Raw genomic sequence first — 22,235 nt, 5'->3', positions numbered from 1 at the left:
TTAGACCCTAGATCCATTGCTCAGTGACATCTCAGCATTCTTGCAGCAACCTCCTTTCGTTTATTACACATATTGTTAGTTTGCCATGGGATCTGTTACTGATCTTTCAATTGCATTACAATCAGCTATTTTAATTTTAACCTTTTTTCCCTGGAAGAGCAGAAACAGTATCCTGAGGTGTTTTCCAATTATTTCAAGTAATTAATCCACCCTTTTTTATTTAACATTCTTGACTGAACTATGGTGCAATAAATAAAAAGCTTTCTGAAAGAGCAAAAGCACTTTCAAAAAGAGTTTTCTACCAGTAAAGAGAAGGAAGATGGCACAAACAGAGGCTGTGATGGATTTAGTTGCTAATTATGCTGAGTAGTAGAGTGGTATTCATGTTTCTGAGCAGTTCATTATGTTTGATATGATCAGTTGGGTTGCATCATCAAACTCTGAGGCCCATTTGAATGGGAACTGCACTGTATTAAATTTTATTCCATGCAGTCCATTGTTTCTTGATGGTTTTCATTCTAGGCCTGCTTCTCTCTTCTCTCCTGACTTTTATTGCTTTTTGGAGCTGTTTAAAGGGAAAGAATCTATACACAGGGATTTATTGTTATTTACTGTCTATACAGACAGCTTATATTCATTTGATTCATCTAAATAATTCCTGTATTTCTGCCAGTTTGGGATGTAGCCAGAAAAAATATACTCTGGCAGACACATTTATGGGTTGACCTTTTCTCAATCAATGAACTAACAGTAGTGATACTCTCAATGTAAGATTTTGGGACTGTGACCTAGGCTGCAGCTCAAGCCATCAAATTTTCTGCCTCCAGCAGTGGAATATATTCCCTGCTGAGCTCTTCTCAATCATTTTGTCTTTTAACTTTTTTTCATTTTAGTGAGTATTGGCTTTTTGTATAAGCTTCCACTTTTTCTTCTCAGGTGAAAAGGGACTAGAGAACTCTTGTTTGCCATACCATTTAGTAAATAATCTCTGTGCCTCACTGCAGCAGCACAGAAGATGACAAAGCATGGAGCTAAGTCAGAAGGCTCTGGGCACTTAGATATGGACTTCTAAGTTGGGCATATTGAATTTTTCAAGTGTCCTGAGAGCTGCAGCTCTAGTCTGTGAGGCTCAACCTGTCTGTGAAAAATAATCTCTGTGGAAATATACTCAGATGTCATGTCAAACACTCCTGTTTGGCATGGGAAGTAGTGAATGTACTTTGGGACTCTGAAAGAATTCTCAGGAATTACCGCTGAAGTCAGTAGAAAAAAAAATGGTACTTTTTTTTTCTACCAGATACCTGGTAGAAAAAAGGTGAAACTGATTTGTCATTAAAAACCAACTTTTTCAAAATTTCAAGTTTCTATTTTAAGAATGCACAAGATATGCATTCTATCTTTCAAATGACTGCATGCTACCAGTAATGAAGCTGCTATAACACTACCAAAACTGCATATGTACTTGCTGAGACATGTCTGTGGTCCCTAGAGGAAGTAGCCTGCATCCCCAAATGCACCAAATGACCTTACACAAAGGGAATCGAGAAATCCTCAAGGTCCTTGCAGATGATCAGTGACAGAGATACCAGTGACTGGTAGATGAACATTTCTCATAAAGTAACTACTCTATCTCTGATGAATCAGTCCTGACCCTCAAGGGAAATCCACAAAACCCCTTCAAAAGATAAGCCTTAATATTGAAATTCATGACTCTGATAAAAGGGAAAAATGATAGACTTATTAGACATAGGTTTTAAAGATGTGTTGTAATTTTCTTAACCTCAGTTCTCATTTCTCCCACCCCCGTAACAAGTCTGTGTTTTTCAGCAGATGAGTTACTACCTTGTTTTAACAATCTGTCTCCTTTTACTTTGTTAGCAAGGCTTCCTATATTGGAGATCTGAAGTCCTTTGCTTTCACATGGCTTGATTAACACATTAGTTAAATTTAGAGCAGCTTAACTTTGAAGATAGCTGCTTCTGTTTCAGATCTAAAGTGCTTGATATGCCTGAGGCTGTTCTGTTCGTTCCCATCTGTAGCAGTTCATCTAATAACAGGTACCGATCCCACCATAAGCTTTGCCTCACTTGTGCTACTGAGGCAAGAGAACAAGAAAATTACTTTCTGTGTGTGTGAAATGTAGGCAGTTGGGTAACTTTCTCTCATAATATTTCTTGCTATTGTCTATTTGAAGCCCAGCTTAGAATATATAAATATTCAGATAATAGGCAACATTTGTTATTTGAGGTACAGTAAAATAAATTCAAACTGTTCAATGGCATGCTGTGAGAGAAATCGGAAGTTTATTTAGTGTAAAAGCTCTGGTGTGGCAGTGAAAAGGAATGAACTTGCTTTTTAATTTTATCTTTTGAACTCTGATCAGCTACAATGATCCATATATACCAATGGAATCCTTTTCCAGGTAGTGTGTAAAATTACTTCCTTTATTTAAAAAGGAGATACCTGAAAGGTTTCTTCATCATTGCATGAGTCAGTTTTTCTACCTTCTTGTTTTACCTGTAATTTCACATTATTTTATTGCCTTAGACTTCAAATAAACCACAGTATTTTAAATATATCTGAATCCCGTGACTTTCTGGCAATAGGAAAACAAGCTGAAATCACTAAACCACTTTAAGTTTGGATGCATTACAGTTGTTACCCATCCTGTTTTGTAACTGTGCCAGAACAAGTTCTTTTGAAATGCATGAGATGCAAATGCCGTTCTCTTGAAGTGGAAGCACCTTCCACTTTGCAGGATTGTCTCAGAGCAGGGGTTGCATTATCCTCTTAATGCACTTGCATAACTCCCATTAACATTAATGGAAACTACATGCACTCCCTGTGAGGGGAATGTACTCTTTTCTTGAAATGAACAATTTATTGTGACAGATTTTCCAGTGACATTAAATCAAATTTAGATTCTTAGACTAATGCCACTAACACTAGTCTTAGTGTCTTTTGATGCTTGTAGTTTATATTAATGAAATTGTAGCTTTATATTAGGTCATGTGTTTCTTAAAATGGAAAATCCCATTTGCAGTCCTCTAGAAACAGGGAGATAGTCCATTTTCTTCTTCAATGTGAACCACTGTATAGCAAACTTAGTATTTTCTTTGGCTTTGTAGTTACTGCTTGCAGTCCCTTTAGAGGTAGTTTATAGAGGTTGCATGTTGCAGGTGGCAAACTGTTGGCCTGTGGTTAGGGCAGAGGAATGCTGGGTTCCTCGTTCTGTTCCTGGCCTGAAAGGCTGTTTGGGTTTAGACACTAATTCATGTCTAAAATGTGCAGAATCAGAACATCCTCGCTCACAAGTGTGTTGTAAAATTGTCTGTGGATTGTTTCATTTTGAGTTGAAAGTTGCTAGCTAAATGTCGAAAGTTATCTCAGAAAGCAGTAAAAGAATTCTATCACAATGTTAGTGAGATGTAGGTCCTGTTTTAGCACACCATGTGAGTCTGATTAGTCTAACTCCCTCTTAGGGAGTGGTTTGTTTATTCCAGTACAGTTGTGCTGTTGCAGCCCCTAGTGTGAACACTGTAGTATTGACATACAGTGTTTCACCTGTATTGCTCATTCCTGTCCATACAGGAGCACACTTGGCACCTTAGCAGTGACATCCTTGTGTTTGGAGGAAGTGTGTGCCATTTCATTGCACAGTATCGTATAGCAAGACATTTAAACACACCAAGATATTTATTTAGGATCTGTCTATGCGTAGCCAAGAACAGAGCCAATAGTAAAAAATTGTTCAAGAATGTGAGCCTTCTCCATCAAATTCCAGAAGAGGTCACTGGGGCAATGATTGTTTTAAAGCAAAAGTCCTAGTACATTATAGATTGAACAGAATATTAAATGTAATAAGAAGTGTCAGGAAATTCTGGCATAACCCGTGCTGAATGTCTGACACTATCAGCATGGGAATGCCAGAAGAAAACGTTTCATTCTTATGTTTGGTGTTGGTTTTTTTTTTGTTGTTGGTTTTTTGTTTTGTTTTCTTTTTTTTAACACGTTAATCTGCTAGTATCTTTAAAAGATACTTTTTTAAAGATGCTTTTTAAAAGAGGTCTTTAAAGTGTCCAGTGAATAACTTATGAATTTAGATAGTTAGCCAAACAAGTTCCAGGAGTAAAATGTAACTGGTTGCAAGTAGTGTTGACAGCGTCTTCTGTGAGCATGGTCCCTACCTCGAAGAGCTCTGTTAAGCTTAATTACTAATGAGTATTAGGCCCTTTAATTTCATCTGCACCAGTGGAACGACGTCTGTCTTAGCATGACCTTTTAGAAGTCTTTAGGCTCACCCTCACAGGTGTCTCGTGGCAGGGTCCGGGCCAGTCTCAGGCCTTCAGCCCCTTTGGAGTCTGCCACCTCCGTCCTCCCGCCCCACAGCGCTGGGGGTGAGGGGTGGCTGTTGCTTGGGGCTGGCAGCACTCGGCAAGCCCTAGCGATAGGGGACAAGAAGAGCACAGACTATGAGGGGCAATTAAATTCCCCTTCCTCCGCCCGCCACGGACTATCCCCTTCGCTTAGAAAGGCTCTGTGCACCAGGTGGGAGCTCAGCGTCCTTCTGTTTGATGCGGGGCTGGCTCTGGGACCTTCTCGGCTTCCCCGTGCGCGCCGGGGTGCGGGGCTGCGCCATCGTCTTCGCCGCTGTGCTGCCGCTGGACTTTGAACAAGCCCGGGGCTGGTGGGACAGGTTTCCTCTCTGCGCGCAGCTGGGCATTGCGCAAACTCGGGAGGAGGATCCTCGAGGTAAATGAACTTTTTAAACGGGAAGAGGAGAAGAAGGGAGAGGAAGAAGAAGAGGTGGGGGCAGCACCCGCCCAAGCGTTTCCTCTAAACGCTTCTTCGGGAAACGGGATTCGGCTGCTGCCCGCACCGCGGCCGGAGGATGCGCTTCCCCGCGCCGCCGGGCCCCGGGCTCCGCGGGCGGGCGGTGGCTGCACCGGCCCTGGCCTGGCACGGCTGAGCGCCGGCTCCGCGGGTAAGTGGGGAGTGCTAGAGGGCAGGTCCGGAGCCCCCGCCCCGCCCCGCGAGCTGGGGACGGCGGGGCGGCCGTGCTGCTTCTGCGGCTGCTGGCCGCAGAGCCAGGCTGCCATCGCGGGGAAGCTGGGCGGCGGGTCTAAGGTAGCTGTGTAGGGACCGGCTGGGGCTGGAAGTTGAGCGAGGGGGCTCGGCGGCCGGGCGGGGACTGGAGTCGATGTGGTCGCACCGGCCTTGGCCAGCCGTGCTGGAAGCTCCGCGGAGCTCCCCGCCCTGCTGCGGCCCTGCCGGCCCGGCCGGTCGGCGCTCACCGGCTGCCGCCGGGGGCTGCGGACCGGCTGGGGGGATCGTGCCACCCCCTCGCGAAGGGGAGAGGGCCCGGGCGACCGCTGGGGCGTCCGAGGGTGCGGGCTGAGTGAGCAGCGCCGGGGCTGTGAGGAAAACAGTTCCCAAAAGACAATTGGATGCCGTAGCGTTCGGCTTCACGTATGGCACATCACCGGACCGATCCGGGCAGTGTGTGTATCTGAACGCCTCTGTGTGTTTGCAGCTGTACAGCTACAAAAACTGTGTTTATTTGATAGGATGAATTTGTGTAATGGTATCTGGTTTTGCCTATTTTTTCTCTCTTGAAGCACTTGCACTCATTTCCTTACAGTATTTTCAGAAGTGTATGTCTGTGGTTTTTACTGTACTTAATACAAGTTAATATAATTATCATTAAAGTCAAAGACTGCATCTATTATATATAAATGTGTGACGATAATAGGTAAAATAGCAAAATTATTCTTTGTTTCTTTCAAGTTGTTGGGTGTTGCATATGGTACAGAAAAATGTGCTTATTCTTCGGTATTTGAGGGACCCAAATAGCAATTTAACCTATCAGAGGACTGATTAATTCTCTGTTTGTCACTGGGAAACTCTAACAGTAATATTCAAGCAGTGGGCAGAAAGAAAGTGGATTGAGGTGCTTAGAACATTTCTTAAAATATCAAGTCCTAGGGAAATTTATAACTAATTTACAATTCTGTTGTATTTAAAATAAAGTTACAAAATATGAATGAGATTTTGTATATGTGACCAAGCTTCTCTGTGATAAATATTTCGTTTTTGTCTGGTGTTCACCAGCATAAGGCAAGCAAGTCAGAAGAATGTGTCTGAATAGTAATTTAGTGACTGTAAATCAGCACAACTGTAATCTTCAAGAGTCACATTTAGCACTGGGGATTTGATTTTTGTATTTTCTCATAAATTTTTGACTGCCTGGGGGAAAAAAAAATTAGAAAGTAGAAAACTATGAGCAAACACAGCATGTTGTTAGGTTACAGCGGTAATGTTGATACCAGTCTTCCCCTGGGAACCTTGATAGATTGCAAACAAGATTCTTCCCAATCCACATATGAAAAATGTGTTTATCTCTTACAAACACAATATAATGGTTTGAAGTGATGGCTGACAGCTTTAGTGAGAGAAGACCTAGCATAACCAAAGCTCTATGCAAAGGAGTGACTGCAGTTAAAAGAACAGCAGCACAGCTGAATCAATTTAACTGGCAGAGTGGATTTGATTGGGTTGGTTGCTAGGGAATGGCTCCAGCACCATGTATTTCAATGAATTTAAATGTTGGACTAATGACACACCTAGGTCTGCTTAAGTAATCCACCTGGTATTGGCTCCAGCCACACTGAGAGCAGGTGTGTGTTGCTTCTCTCTAGCCGGTTTTCCCTTAATGTGCACTTCCACCGTGTGGCTCACGTACAGTTACCCTGTTCTGTGGTGGTTGCTGGGCAAGTTGAACTTGTCATACCAATTCTGTATTTAGTGTTTTGTAGTATACTTATTTAAAAGGAAAACAAGCCAAAACAAATAAAACCCAAAACCAGTTAATGCAGTAATTTCTAGAAGTAGAGTGGAAGCAGACATATATTTGATACAGAGTTACAGGAAGAGTCAGATGTTATTCTTGGTTATGTTGTAACAACTGAATTTACCTAGGTTAAGTGAAGTTGCACAGAGCTTATGCAGTGGACAGTTGTGCTAGGACTTGCTTAGGGTGGGTTGGGACCACCAGTCTATGCAAACTAATGTCAGTTACTAATTTTGCACACATGGGGCCTCTTACATCTGTGCCAAGCAATATTAATCAATAGCATGTTAAAAATACCATCTGGGATAGAACTGACATCAGTCATCCCTATGCATACTGCTGCTATAGAACTGACATTGATTACTGAGGGCAGTGTTATAAAGAACTCTTTCTTTGGTGTAAGTGCTACCTGGAAACAGCCCTTTGCTGACTTCTTTTATAAATGGAGTGTGGATGTCTGGCTTTATCTCTTCAACATTTATAATGTGAGATAGTGTAACATTTTGTGTTGCACAAAGGAGAAAATAAAAGGACCAGACTTTTTCAAAAGCAGCCTTCTAAGAAGTTTGATAGGATTAAGAACGCTCAGCTAGATGCCCCATCTGAAGATTTCATAAATTTCTGATAGCACTTTCCTAAATATAAAATATGAGTGAGATTTTTCAAGTTGTATGTGTAATCTGGAAGAAAATAAGAGGCATACCTAATTCTCATGAGAACCACTACAGATTAAGTGTCTTTAATACTGGAGGATGGTCTGCAGAGGCACAGAGAGCAGTGGACCATCTGTACCACTCAGATCAAAATTGCATTTTGGAGAGGGTGCTGTATTAAATGTGCTATATTAAAAGATTGGGGCACTGCTGTGGAACTGTTCTGGCTTTATCTGTAAGTTGCAGATTAACCTTGTTGACAGAAATGGGAAAAGAACTGCTAATAGAAACTTTGTTGTGTTTCCTCCTAGAAGTTCATCAAAAACTAGGGGTTAAAAAAACCAATCTGTATTTGGCCACTGGCAATTCTTGAGGGACACTCTTGTGTTGCTATTCTGATAACTTCTTAAAGCTAGCTTTTGGATTGTACTGAATATATGCTGTTAGTTGTGGCATGTATGTCTTGTGAAAACATACTTTAAGAAATAGGTTATTTTCTAAAATTGCTTTGATTTTCTTACCTATTTATTGGTATGACTTTTGCACATAATTACATACTTTGAGTTGATTCCCAGGAGTTCTTACTTTGATAACAATGGGATCACAATAGTTGAAAAGTACTCATTGTGGGGGAGTGAGATAACAGGTTTGGTGGAAGATGTCTGTTGTATCTGACATGAAATTCTCTCTTCCACTCACAGTATCTTTTCAGAGATCGCTAATTCTTTTAACCACAAATATACAAGTGTGGATAAAATAGCTGTGGGAGAGCAGTTTATGTGTATCCCCAAATGTCTTAAGTATTTCATAGATAGCTAAGCTGCTCTCTGAGATGGGGACAACTTCTATTTTTAGTTATGAATGGAGTGTTTGAGGGGCAATAAAGTATGAGGAAATGACTGGTTGAGGGGAGAGAGGCAATGAGGTCATGAGGTTACTTCCATGTGTTTGTTTTAAAGATGAGAAAAATGTAGGAAAGACTGCTAAATGCGCAACACTGTAGTGAAGGTAGTTCTGACCAGATACAGCAAGAATGGGCAGCTTTTCAAATGCTGCAAGAAAAGTTAGCAAATGCTTTTATTTTGAGAAGCTCTTGGCTAGTATAGACTGAAGAAAACCCACATGAACTTCCAGACCTTCAGAAAAATGTTTGTGTGTAATGAAAACATCTATAATATCAGCTTATTTTTTTTAACAAAAGTACATACGTGGTAGTTTCTGAAGAGCAGAAGGCATTTCTCTACCTCCTCCCTCTAAAAGCTTGTGTCCGAGAATATGTACCTGCTAAGCAAACTTACTTTTTACGCTCCCCTGTTGAAATAGATACAGGTTTCTTTCTCAAGCTGCTTTTGTCTACTCCAGACAGTAGCAACACATGGACTCTGGCATGATTCTTCCCAGTTATACTGCTGCAGATGGAATTCTTAGTACAAGGAATGAAAATTGATTGGACTTCTCAGTGTTTCTTTTGCTATAACCTGGCATATTTCTTAGCAGCAGCAGATACTAAAACTGCATCTGTAAAATTTGAAAGCTCTTTCCCTGCCCATTAGAACAAGTATTGGGATATCTAAATAAATTTTTAGTTTCTAGGAAAAAAGGTAACTTCACCTACCTGTGAAACCCACTGGACAGACTAGTAAGGAAGGAAGATTTTTCATTTCCTCAAAACCCTATGAGTGTGCAAATTTGGAAAGTACCCTTAATAAGTATAATATTCCATATTAGTATAGCAATGTATCTGTTGACTTGTGTGAAAATTCAATATACATTTCTTATGTGAGCACAGAAACTGATTATAATTTTTCAGACCAGTGGTTTTGCTATTGCATGAAAACTTTGATTAAGAAATTTATTTCAAAGAGCAATTGCTGACAGAGAGGAAGTAATAATGTGGCTATGAAATAATCTACTGGTGTAAAAACTGTTTTCTGTAGGGGTAGAATAGCCAACATGTTTCTTAGGGTAAAACACATTGTGCTATGTTCTTTCTGCTCTGGCATTTCTGGGCTTTATAAAAATCAGAGGATCTCTCTTGCGTAATTTTTAATTGATTTTTCCTTCTTGTACAAAATATCATTGGCGCCAGTCCAGAAAAAGACAGGGAGCAAGTAGGGAATTTATAAAAAACTAACTCATTGATTGCTGGATCTGATTAAATAATTAGTACTTGATATTTTCAATACTTTTTTTTGACTTCTGAAAGCAAGAGAAAATCCCTTTATATCAGAAGGTGACTGAACAAAGCTGTGATTTCAAAGATTTTTCAGCATGCTAATTAATTTCTTGTAATCTCCTTGTAGGAATTGCTAAGAATTTTTCATTGCCTCATTACCAGGAGTAGTACCAGTTAGATGAGCTCTGTTTTGCAATCAAGTCGATTTTTGGGGCATATGCTCTGTTTTGCAATCCAGTCATAGGCAGTGCAAGTCACTTTGGTGCATCCATTCCTGAACATTAGCAGTAATGAGCCTTCAAATGTATTCATTATTAATAATGGTATTTTTAAAAAGTGTGTAATCTTGGAAGCCAACAGAAATGCTAAAGGGATCTTGTGCTAACATCAAAGCTGTAGCAGACTTCAAACAATATCATAACATAGTCCCAACATCATCGGGATAGCTTCACTCTTTAATGGAATTTGTAAGATAAATCAGTATATAACAAATCTTCTGTCTAAGTGTTCTCTGACTTTGCAAATATGTTGTTAGCTCAGTAAATTTTACTACAGTCTTGTTTAAAAATTATGATAGACATGGGGTTTTTTTCTCTTCAACATCTGCATTTTTGATGTAAACAAAAATGTCATCTGTAAATGGATCACTAAGGAAGAAGGAGGGTGATTGCTATTTATATGTGTGAAAGCAAAAGAATTTGAAACCCTGTTAAATCCTTGAGCTTGCTGCCAGATCTGAGCTTGGAGTGAAATTTTGTTGCTTACCTTGATAACAGCTTATAAATTTAATTTTCCAAGTTTCTGCTTCTAGCTGGCACTAGAAAAATAAGTGTTTGCTTTGGGAGTTTTGTTAGTTTTTTTCTTAGGAGTTTAGATTATTTCAAGTACATTGCTTTTTACTTCTTTGGAGAGAACCTGGCTGTTCCTTGATGGGTGCAGAGGGGTGAAAATATAAATACTTGTTTCCCTCTCCCTTTTAGGAGACCTGCAAAGAAAAAGAAATAGAAGCCATTAAGCTGCCTTGTTCAGAGAGAGCATTAAATCAGCACAACATGGCACAGCACAGTATTGTCCTTGGATTATTCATGATGACTGTTTTATCACTGTTGGATGGAAGTTCAACTTTCCTGTTAAATCAGCGTCTGAAGGGAAGATTTCAAAGAGACCGTAGAAACATCCGCCCAAACATCATCCTTGTTCTTACTGATGATCAGGATGTAGAACTTGGTAAGAGACCAGTATAAAGAGAATTTTGGCCAATGAGTATGACATTGCTTTTTTTTTGAAGCTAGATCCTTGCATTCAAAATAAGAAATTTTTTTCAGTGTGAAAAATGATTCGAAGAACAGGTTTAAACCTGCCTTTATATAGAACATCCTTTCCATCTGTCTGCAATTCAGGGACAGGAAAAGTTAGTGCCAAAATGTTAAAGTTCCTGTTCCTGTGGAAATACACAGTTCATGCCTGTCTGTCTTCATCTAAACACCTAAACTTTGCTTCTGGCAATTGCAAACTTTACCTGGAAAGCTGCATGTCAAAACAGTAGGTTTAAATTCATAACTGATAATTGCACCATGTAATTATCCAAATTATTTTGTGTAATTGCAGGCATTCATCGCATATACAATTTTAATTTTATTTACTTAAATGTTACCTAACATAGTAATACTGTCCATTTAGATGTGTAGTTGATTACTGACCAAAGTGACACAGAACGAAAAGATCTACTCTGTTATCAACTCTATGTTAATTGTTGAAGAAAGGAGATGAAGATTAAACGTTTTGCCTAATGATTTGGAATAATGAATTAACTGACAGTTTGGCTTTTGTTGTGTTACCTGAACAAGCTTGTATTTACCAAACAATGTATTAAGTTATGAGAAGTGATTAACACAAACCAGTTAACATTAATAGTTTTGCATTAGAATTATACTCTCATATGTGTATGAAGCCTCAGTCATCTGAAAAATGAAAACTCTTGTATGTGTAGTCTGGTGGGGCAGTTTTGCCACCAAATTTTTCTGCATCCGATTTCTGGTATGGATAGGAAAATTTGGAAAATGGACCTCCCAGAAGAAGTAGAACATAAAATTAATCAACTTGTACTTCTCATACACTTACTCATCTTATTGAGAAGTTAATCACGGCAATGTTGCAGTCTTTGTACAGATGCTTTCTTCATATCAATATTAAGGTATGCCTGCAGTATCACAGATGTCACACTCTTCATCAAGATGGTAAGAAAGCCTGCTATGGAAGTAATCTCATCAAATTAAATGCCATTCAAATTATCAGGATCAGATGATGTTGTTGTCACCTTTTTTTTAATGGTTATTTGGATCAGAAATGAAGCAATTTCAAGAACATATATCCCAAAGAACCTAACTACGTTTTCTTGCAAAGGTGGTCCTAAAAAATGTTTCATCTTCTATTTTATGCTACCCTTTGTGTTTCTGATGCAATTGTGTAAGTCCTTTAGGCAGTATATTTCACTTCTCTGATAACTTGATGCTTTCCGATTTCAAGGATAATGGGCATGTGTCCACGCAAATTAGGATCTAACTAAGGAGAATCCATTTGGTGAAGCTGAGATTGGATATTCGTCATTTGCCACTAATAGCTTTGGGAGACTCAATATTTGTTTGAATTAATTTTTATTCTTGTCTGTTGTCTGGTGAGCTGTCCAAGTTAATCAAAATTGCCATTTCTGCTGATTGTAGTTAGTGCATTTAAGCAAGATGAAAACAAGATGCGAATTACAAATAAAAGCTAAGGAAAAGTTGGAAGCTATGAAAGCGTAGCAGAGAAAGCTATGGGTAATATTTCATCTATTTCTAAGAATATTCTGTAACTGATTGGTGTTTTAGCTTTCATTGTTCTCTTGTAGCTACTTTGAAGGTAAAAGGGAATACAACACAATCTCAAGTGACTTTAAGAGCCTTTCCTTTATTTGTTTAAAGATGGATTTAGCCATGTGCCAGTAGCAGGTGGAGCTTACCAGAAAGACAATGTCATCCTTTCCTGGAAGGAGGTGTTGGGTTTTTTTTATTATTTTTTTGGTGTGGTTTATTTTTTTGGTTTGGTTTGGTTTTGTTTTTTAATTCACATTACTGTTAATCATTTCACTGAGTTTTACTGGAAACCAAACCTCAGCCTTGTATTGAAAGAAGGAAAATACTGATGAAGGACTGGTAGATCAAATGCAGAATCTCTGAAGGACGTCAAAGGAGAATGTGTATAGATTATAATGGATACAAACGGGAGAAGACAAATGAGAACACCAAGAACTACAGACACAGACATATTTGCTAGACTGTCTAATCAAAAGACTTGTATTGACAAGCATAATATAAATAAGAGGAATATAGTGACAAGGAATAATTAATCAGGAACAAAGACCTTTTTTTCCTACTACATCCAAGTCAGTGTAATGCTGATGCCCCCTGCGTGGTGGAATCAGCATCTCCAGTTGAGTTAGATTTGCCTACCATACTGCTATCGCTTTAACAAACCAGCTCATTTAATAGTCTTGTTAGAGAAAGATCTGATTATTTAGGAGCTATTTTAATCACATTAAAGAAATCTGAGTGAGAGGTGATTTGTATGTTTTGAGACCTTCCTCTGAAAAGCTATGAAAGTAGCATGGAAAATAATTTTTTCTTGGTTATATTTGGAGATGGGGCTTTAGAGCTTTGTTAAATGTGAGGGTGTCTTGGGGTGAAGAAAGGGAAATGAAGATGTGAAAAGGGTGTTTAATGAGTTTCAAATACAATAGAAAGAGAAGTCTTTAGGAGACAGTTAAAATTCTGGGGTTCAGTTTATTGGAAAACTCTTCTGAAGTTGTGCTTCAGAGTAGACAAATCACTTTATACTTAATACAAGTTCTTCAACAGTTGGAGCTCCATAAAACGTAAATTATTCCCTCCTTCAACAAAACACAACTAATAGGAAGTCAGTATTTTTTCATAAATAATTTGTATATTTTCTCCATTAGTATTAGTCAAAATATCAGCTTTGTCCCTGAGGTGAACTGTGAAGATATGTGAAGCAAAGTTATGGAAAGCACACATTTCAAGTGACATTTCTTAAAGTTTGCTTTGCTTTGTTCACTGAGTAACTTTAACATTTCAAATTGATTGAACTTCCACATTTTTCTAGTAGTCCAATGAATGTTTTCTTAAATGGCATAGAAATTTCATTTTTAACTGCTAAATTTTTGTTTATTATCGGCGGTTTTAGATGGGTAGCAACATTTTCTATATTAAATATTGACACTTTGAAGGCATGACTTCCTGTCATATATCCACTAGTGAAACCTCAGGAGGTCTTCTAGCTCAAAAGGTGATGTGGTGAGGTCCCAGTTGCTGATTAACACATAAGTAATCTGCCAGAGAATGGATGTCTCTGTACTGGAGGCAAACTGAAGAAAATAAGTTTTAATTGGCCGGTTTAATGCTGTTTAAAATATTTAAAGCTGGCCTATTTAAGATTATACAGAAGAGTATGCTGGATTTTACCTTGCATTGCCCTGTCACTCTGTATTAGTTCTCAAGCTGGAGAAGCGGAGAAGCAGAATAGATCATATGTTTTTGTGTTAAAGACTATTGATATATAGGGCATTGTCATTACAGCAGTACAGCTGCTTTTATTAAAGAAGCTTGCTGTCCCCAAGGGGAGTCTTAACATGTACTGTTATTTATGCATAAATGCCTCTGTCATTTAGAGAGGTTGTTAAATTGTATTTCAATAGTGCGATGGCAAAACATTTTTTCAGACTGCCTGTTTATGCTTGTGCTAGCTCATAAGACAACACAGAGAAAACATCCACAGTTTTCAAGCTCACATAATGTATAATTAGCTGTTATATTTGTTAACTGTATTGTTAGTACCTTTAAGTACTAACGCTTAACCCACAGCTATTATAGAAACAAAAAAGTAAAATCTTGCTTTCTTCAGAAACTCCTTTTTGATATGCGAAGATTAGTAAGTTCTAAGGGGGCAGTGCAGGGTTCTTGTTACAAAGTGATGTAACCCCAAAGTGATTTCAATCCCATGTACTCTGATCTGAGAAATGTACAAAGAGATTTTTAAATATTTTTTTTTTTTTAATACTCTTTCCAACAAAATGGTCTCAAGCTAATGCCATGGCAGTGCTTAGGTAAAATGACCTACCATAGCAATTAACCATCCTTCATGATGTCAGAGAGTCAGATTTTGTATGTGGCTTATGACCATTTTCCCTCTAGGTTTTGACTCCTGGTTATATCAATGTGCTCTGTACCAAACAACCTACTGTTTCAATTTCATGATGAAATCCCTGCGTAAAGAGCTTAGAAGAAATCTAAATCCATTATTGACAGAAACAACATAGTTTGTACCAGATGGTTGTAGGATGCAACCATCAGCTTTGATTAAAGCTGAGCTGTTAATCCAACTCAGTCTTGGGCAAGTTAACCCCAACTCTATTCTAGCATGAGCCCATACCTTCCTCTCTATATTTTCAATTGGCTTTCTTTGCACATAACAAGAAGGGAGGGTTGGTGATGAACAGGTTTTATCTCCTTTGCAAGGTCATGCTGTTGACATGTACCATGACAAATTCTTCAGAAAATTGAAATTCTTCCTAGATCAAGAAGATTTTCTCTAACTTGCTCAGTTTTAACATTTAGGCACTGATAGAGGAGGGAAACTAAATTTCTTACTTCTCTGATCCTTGGTGTTTCTGGGTTTAGGAAGAGTGCTGATACGGATCCAGTTTTAGCTAGGTGGATGTCTATGGTAAAGATCCAGTCTTTGACCAAAACCTTGTCTGAAATAAACAGAAAAACCATTTGGCAGCACTGTGGCATTCAGTAATTGTGGTCAAAAAGACTTCTATTCATGTTACCCAATTTTTTCAAGTCCATTGCTTAGTTGTTTGGTTATATAAAACATAGTGTTACCTGCCCCAAGTAATCATCTAAAAATCTGATTCTGCAGAATCAAGTCTAAGTAAATGTAGATAGTAAGACTGGTACCAGAATGGGTGAAGCGGATAGCTAGAACTCAGTGAACTTGTTATGGAAATTATTATGGGAGCTTTTTGGTGTCTTTGGTTCAGTGACAATTAGAGAAATCAATACCTCCTAATATTTCACATTAGGCAATATAACTATTTAACTACACAACAACTCCAGCAGACCTTTCTTGAGCAGTAGTTTGGACTAAATAGTCTTCCAAATGAAATGATTTCGTGGTTACAACCCTCAGCCTTTTGCATAAGGCTGGCACAAAAAGTAGCATATCAGGTTTCTTGTGAAACCAAAAATTAAATAACACTTATGGAGTATGTATGCTTTGGTCAGGGCTGCTGCATAAAGTGCTTTTCACCCTCAGCTGCTGGAACAGTAATAGCAGGTCCGGAAAGGGTGTCGAGATGCTGCAGATAGTTATGGCTGTAAATCTTGAATTTAGAGAGATAGAAATGAAAGACGCATTATGATCTTTGTCAACATGCTTGAGTCAAATCTTTACTTAGGACTTCAGTATTTAGTCCTTACTGAAACAATGGGAGAACTTCACTGAGGCAGGATCTGTAGTCTCTCTGGATCTGGGTTCAGTCAGAGGTAACAGTGCCCTTCCTACTTGTGCTTCCTTCTGGTCTCTAATGTGACATCTGAGCTCTTGTGACTGAGACATGAAAATATTTCTGAAATGTTTTCCATCTTTCAGGCTCTATGCAAGTGATGAATAAAACAAGACGTATCATGGAACACGGAGGTGCTCATTTCATCAATGCCTTTGTGACAACGCCCATGTGCTGCCCATCTCGCTCCTCCATCCTGACGGGGAAGTACGTCCACAATCACAACACTTACACCAACAATGAGAACTGTTCTTCTCCATCCTGGCAGGCTCAGCATGAAATACGCACATTTGCAGTGTACCTCAACAATACAGGGTACAGGACAGGTAAGATCAAGGCTGGGTCCATCTGAAAGCTTCCTTAGACTTACCTTAGATGTAGTACAGAGGCTAATGTATGTATTTTAATTCTAATTTCTTCTTGAGTTCTGGCATTCTTCAGTGCATAATGCCAGAGCTTAAGTCCTTGGTGTTGGTTTAGCTTCCTTGTATTTTTACTTAAGGAATTTTTTGTTTACAAAAGAACAGCCAACAAAAATCCCAAGACTTTTGTTTTTCAGAAGGTGGAAATAAAATACTGTGTATGCTTGAACTGAAGACCTAGCAAACCTAGAATATGGCCTACAATTACCTGAAGTGTGCAGAACAATCAAGAAAGGTGCTACGAAAAGGAATTAGTGTTTTGACTTCTTTCATAAAACTGATATATGAAACAAATTAAGAATGAGAGAGAAGGGACTGCTCCTTTTGTGCTTTGGGGCAGTCAGCTGGTATGATTTCTCTAGACAGTCAGTTCCCAGAAAGGTGTTTAGGAATAATTTGCAATAATAATTTGTTCATTTTTACTTTTTGGTTTTGAGGTCATTTGGTAGTACTGGTTTGCCCTGCAGATGTACAGTTTAACTTAATTCCTTGTGGTGTGGTTTGTTTGTCGGCTTGGGCGGGTTTTTTGTTTGTTTATTTTTGGGGTTTTTCAAGGAGCAGAAAAAGAGGCAATGAGGAGTAAAGCTTTTTGAGGCTTGCTTATATATTTCAGCTCACAACCTTGGAGTGAGAAAGTTTTTAATCAATTCATAACCTAGGCTGTCTCCCTGTGTTTTTTCTCTCCTCTTTTCTCTTTTGTGTAATCTTGAAGGCAGAAACTGTACCCTTCTATTCCACTTCATAGCTTCCATCTGTTTTTCTTTGCTGCTGCTGGTTTCACATCTCCTTTGCCACTTCTCTATCCATTGTGATTTTCCTGTGTTTTGTTCTGTTGCACAAGATGATTCTTTTGGGGATCAGTCTTTCTGCACTGTAGTGTGTTCTCTGAGGTAGTGGCATTTGTAGCCGGGATCTACAGAGACTTGTGCTACTGCTGACACCTTTGTGAATGTGCTAGTTGGATGCAGGCAGGAGGGAGCAGTGTGGTGCAGGTTTTTCTTGCACAAGTTGGGAGTGAAAAATAGGTGACGGAAAAGATGCCGTCTTTCCCCATATTTTTTCTTTGGTTTCAGCCTTGGTTGTCAGTTTTATGTTTTTTAACTTTGCCACTTTAAAAAGCTTGACCAACTTCATTAGGCACTGTACTTGGAAGAATAGAGGGACCAAGCTCAAGGGAAGTTGAGTCTTTGGCTGTGATAATGGGGGATTGAGCATGTGATAGCACACTGTGCTATCCCCCCCATTATCACAGATAAGGTAGAGAAAAATTGGCCATCGGTGTGCAGTAGACTAAAATGAGTGTGTGTATACACACTGTATTTCTCCTCTTAGTCTACCTGGTGAAGTACTACCTCAATGAAGAAACTAAAGGGATCCGATAACAAAATGTAGTCTTAAGCTGCTCCTTGAAAATACTCTTAAGATGCAGAAGACTCACTGTATGTTTTATGCAACCCATTAGATTTCCTGCAGTTACTAAGGTAATTATACTAACACATAATCTTTACGGTAGTGTCAGATTTTTGCTTGTCACAAAAGGTGCAGATTTGGGACCATTTTGTTGACCCTTTTGAAGGTGGCTTCAGTACTTGGGAATTACTGATTTTTGAAAAATCTGGTCAGTTACTTTAATATCTAAAAAGAACTGGTATCTCATGAAAAAATCTTACCCATGGAACAAAATTTAATAGTTAATGACAGGATTTTTATCTCAGAGCCCTCATATTTCTGCAGTAAATTCATTAATTTCACTAGGTTTATTCAACTGTACATTGTCAGTCTAAAAGTATATTTGGCCATGGATGTGACTGGAACATATAGTTGACCTTTGGGCTAGCTAGTTGTTCTATGCAATGCTGAGAGTACTTTCTCATCTGCTTCCCTCTGATTGTCTCTCAGGGTCGAAAAGTATTAAAAGGAATTTTTGCTAGATATACCTCTGAAAAAAGGACAGAAGTGTTTTCTCTCTTCTCCCACTCCATTACTATACTAATGATTGGGCAAATGTTTGACTTTGGGCTGGGTAAAACTGGTATCAGATGCAAAAGTAAAAGATTTTAGAGAGGTAAACAAATCTTTATGTGTAATTGAGACTCATGCTCAGAATGCAAGTTACTATCTGGAAAATTGTCTGTTGAAATAGGTCCGAACAGCAGTGCTCTAAATACATTTTCAAAATACCTAAAGCATAGCATTCATGTTGAAATATAGAGTGTTAATATATTAAAACATGATTTCTAACTTCACACTCTTGGTGGTAAGTGCAGTTTCACGGGGCACTAATAGGTGGATAGATGCAGCTCAGCATCATGAAGGATATGAAGAGAGGAGTCTGGGAGGAGGAATGTGTGGTCTGACTCCAAATATATCAGGTACTGAAAAAGAAAGTATAATGGTAATCGTGATCCAATTTCTCCTGTACATAGGTGGTAAATCAAAATATCTGCATTATGAAGGTATAAATAACAAAAAAAACAGAGGCAAGATTAAGACTCATCTCTTATCTTAGATCTGTTGTAATGGAGAGAACAAAGTTATTTTAAGAAAAAACAGAAAGGAATGAATCAATTTAACAGTGGTGTTTCTGTTGTGCCTTCTTACTATGCTTCTGCTTTCTCTACCCCTAGCTTTCTTTGGAAAGTACCTTAATGAATACAATGGCTCCTATGTGCCTCCTGGTTGGAAAGAATGGGTTGGATTACTTAAAAATTCTCGATTTTACAACTACACACTCTGTAGAAATGGAGTAAAGGAGAAGCATGGATATGACTACTCCAGGGTAGGTCCTGTTGATTTATTTCTATTAACATGTATGTTAATGACATGACCACAAGAAAGCTGCACTTTATAGTTTCAGTCTCTTTTTGTACTTGAAAGCTCTTATGTGTAATATTATCTACAACCAGTAACAGTAGTGTTGGGACATGGTTACCTTCCCTTCTGGGAGGGTTATGTTACTGAAAACATTGTTACTAACAGTGTAAGCGAGTAAAATGTTCTGAGACCGTGTTAAATATTACAAGCTGCAGATCCAAAAGTAGACTTAAATGCTTCAGGTTAACTGTTTCTGTGGTTTGTATGATAATTATTGTGGCAGTGGAGTTACACAAGCATTAATGAGATGAGAATCCATTTCCCTCCAGCTAGACCCACCCTTTTCTTTTAAGGAACTTCTTTCACAGCCACAGTACTATGGAGTAGTCACAGAATCTTAGTACAATTTATGATAATTCTGAATCAGTGGAGAATTTAACTATTACGTTTTTATTTCTGTGCATACAGGTGTATATGTTTTTCCTTTCAAGGATGTTATATCCTGACCAAACTTAAAAAAATGCTTCATAGTCGTTGTCAAATGCAGTTTTATTTTTTCTCATCTAACATGTCACACTTCAATACCTGCCTGCAGTCAGGAATGCGTTTCCTTCAGCTAAAAGTGTTCCTTTCCAAAGGAACCAGCTTTACTGAAGTCCTAAAGTAGGCAGAAGTGACTCTGTAGTATGATGGTGACTAAATCTATCCATAAACTGCTGTAGTTTTAATGTATAACTAAGGATGTTGACTCCCTCTGGAGTGATTTGTAATGTATATTTGTTTAACAAGTGTTTCGTTCGCTCTCTTATTGATTGCAAATCCTGCCTTCCTATTTGTGTTTCATTAATAGAGTGTTCACAGCCAGTTTCTCCTTTAAAAGGTTGATGTTTGGGATTTCTGCTTTCCTTTGCCCTATTTGCTTTTTATAATTGAACGTATTTTGTGCGGAGAGATAAAACTTCACAGTCTTCTAGGGTTGCCTTCTTCATTACCAGCTGCTAACGGGAAGGAGCAAACTATTGTACAGAATTGTTTGTCTTCTGTTTTTCTTCAGATCTGTGAAGAATGACAGAGCTAATCTTTACAGTTACTGAAATGTTATGATGGAAATATATCTTGTGTGGAAATAAGTCAGCCAAGTGATTTCAGAGGCACTGTTCTCCATCTCCTTTGTACCAAGGAGCCAACAGGGAGCTTTATGTTCCAATACCTTCAGCTATGTTTTGTGTGTGCAAGGCTTGAAAATGTTTACATTGTACTTGGTTTAGTTTTTTTCTTACAGTTTGGTAATAAATAAAAAATAAGGATGATAGAAATACAAACTTTTTATAATCTTCATATTCTTGCATAATAAGCAGCAACAGTAAAAACAGTGTGCAGAACAACAGTGTTGGTTGATGCTAACCATGGAGTTCAAATAAGTAAACAGATGCTGAAATGGAAGACTTTCTCTTTCTTTCCTGCCATTTTTGTTGTTGGAAACATGATTTTTCAGCAATGACCAACATCATCAGATTAATTTTTTTAGTCCTATCTGTATAACATAGTTAATGTTAATTATGTGTCAGTGGAAGACTAGGAAAAAAAATCACTGATTATTCTGTCCTCTAAAGTAACTGCTAAACTCTTCTGAAAATTAAATTATTTGCATTTTTCTTACAGAATATATTCTACTTCGATTTTTTTTTCCATTTCTGTCAAAATTTTTTAGATTAACTTTAACTTTCTACAATTACAACCTCTACAGTATGGGCCTTTTAAAGAAAACTCTTTAGAAATCAGTTCAGTGAAATGTTTGTTTGGTATTTTGGCCTGGTAAGTGCTGGGTTTGCGGTGATTTTCACTTTGACCGTGTGGTAACCTGTGTTTTTAAAATAAAATTGGAAAACGATACTCTTGTAATGGCTAAATCAAAGATGAGTTGCACACTTCAAGTGATTGACCAGCTTAAGGAAGCAGCATGATGAAGATTAATGGCAGTGCATTTTTGAGAGCACTTAAGTATTCTCTCTCAGCTATGAATATTGTCTCAGGCATTGAAAGCATGTTCAGAAGTCAGTTTTGCTTTTGTACATTTTCCCTTCTCCTGTGTACTTTTATAAGTGGAAGTCCTTCATTTAATGCTTATTTAGAGTGAAAATGCCATCCCAGTAACAATTATAATCATGGCAGTTCTGTAACAGTCATGCCTTGTGTTGTACCAGTGTGTAACATTATAAATGGAGACTTTGCCAGCCTTCTTCTGGGATAGACAAGAAATAACTTGGAGGAAGTAAATATAGTGCATGAAAAAGGCTTCCTTTTAATGACAAGCTGACTTCTCAGACCAAGGATGTTGACAGAGGTGAAGAGGAGCAAGTGTCTTAACTGTGGACAGAAAGCTGTACTCAAAAGGAGATGCAATCCAGTCTGTACCACACCTTGAACCTGTTGGCTTGACCAGAGGCAGATGTTATGTCTGATTTTACATTCTGCTGTGACATGGGGGTTATTTGGGGTTTTTTAAGGTGTACTTTCATATCCTACTCATGTTTGAGGGGTATTTATATGTGTAGTGTTTCCGGGGAAGCACCTAAGGGAGAGCATGGCTTGTCATTAAAAACCCTGTCTTCAATCCCTGTAGCTCTCGTAGAGATCTTAAGAATGATAATGATACTTCTTAGAAAATACAGAGCTAGTCCAACTCTTCTACAGG

At 38.4% G+C, this 22,235-nt stretch overlaps 1 protein-coding gene across 3 annotated transcripts in view; it reads left to right on the top strand.

The window, feature by feature from the left end:
* Nucleotides 1–22,235, top strand: part of SULF2 (sulfatase 2) — a 72,113-nt gene that overhangs the window by 17,344 nt on the left and 32,534 nt on the right. Inside the window, exons 1-4 of one of the 3 annotated variants that reach the window (XM_039719142.1) lie at nt 4,738–4,984; nt 10,660–10,906; nt 16,391–16,630; nt 19,354–19,505. In XM_039719142.1, coding sequence (XP_039575076.1) covers nt 10,732–10,906; nt 16,391–16,630; nt 19,354–19,505 — 567 coding nt within the window. In that variant the 5' untranslated portion in view covers nt 4,738–4,984; nt 10,660–10,731. Of the gene's footprint in view, nt 1–4,737; nt 4,985–5,040; nt 5,128–10,659; nt 10,907–16,390; nt 16,631–19,353; nt 19,506–22,235 lie in introns of those variants that run through there. The other 2 variants (XM_039719144.1, XM_039719143.1) reach the window with 2 other exon arrangements.

This window comes from Passer montanus, unplaced genomic scaffold (assembly GCF_014805655.1).
Source record: "Passer montanus isolate IOZ18808 unplaced genomic scaffold, ASM1480565v1 scaffold41, whole genome shotgun sequence".
NCBI lineage: Eukaryota > Metazoa > Chordata > Aves > Passeriformes > Passeridae > Passer > Passer montanus.
The sequence above is the reverse complement of the archived record's forward strand: the minus strand, read 5'-3'. Positions and strand labels throughout refer to the sequence as shown.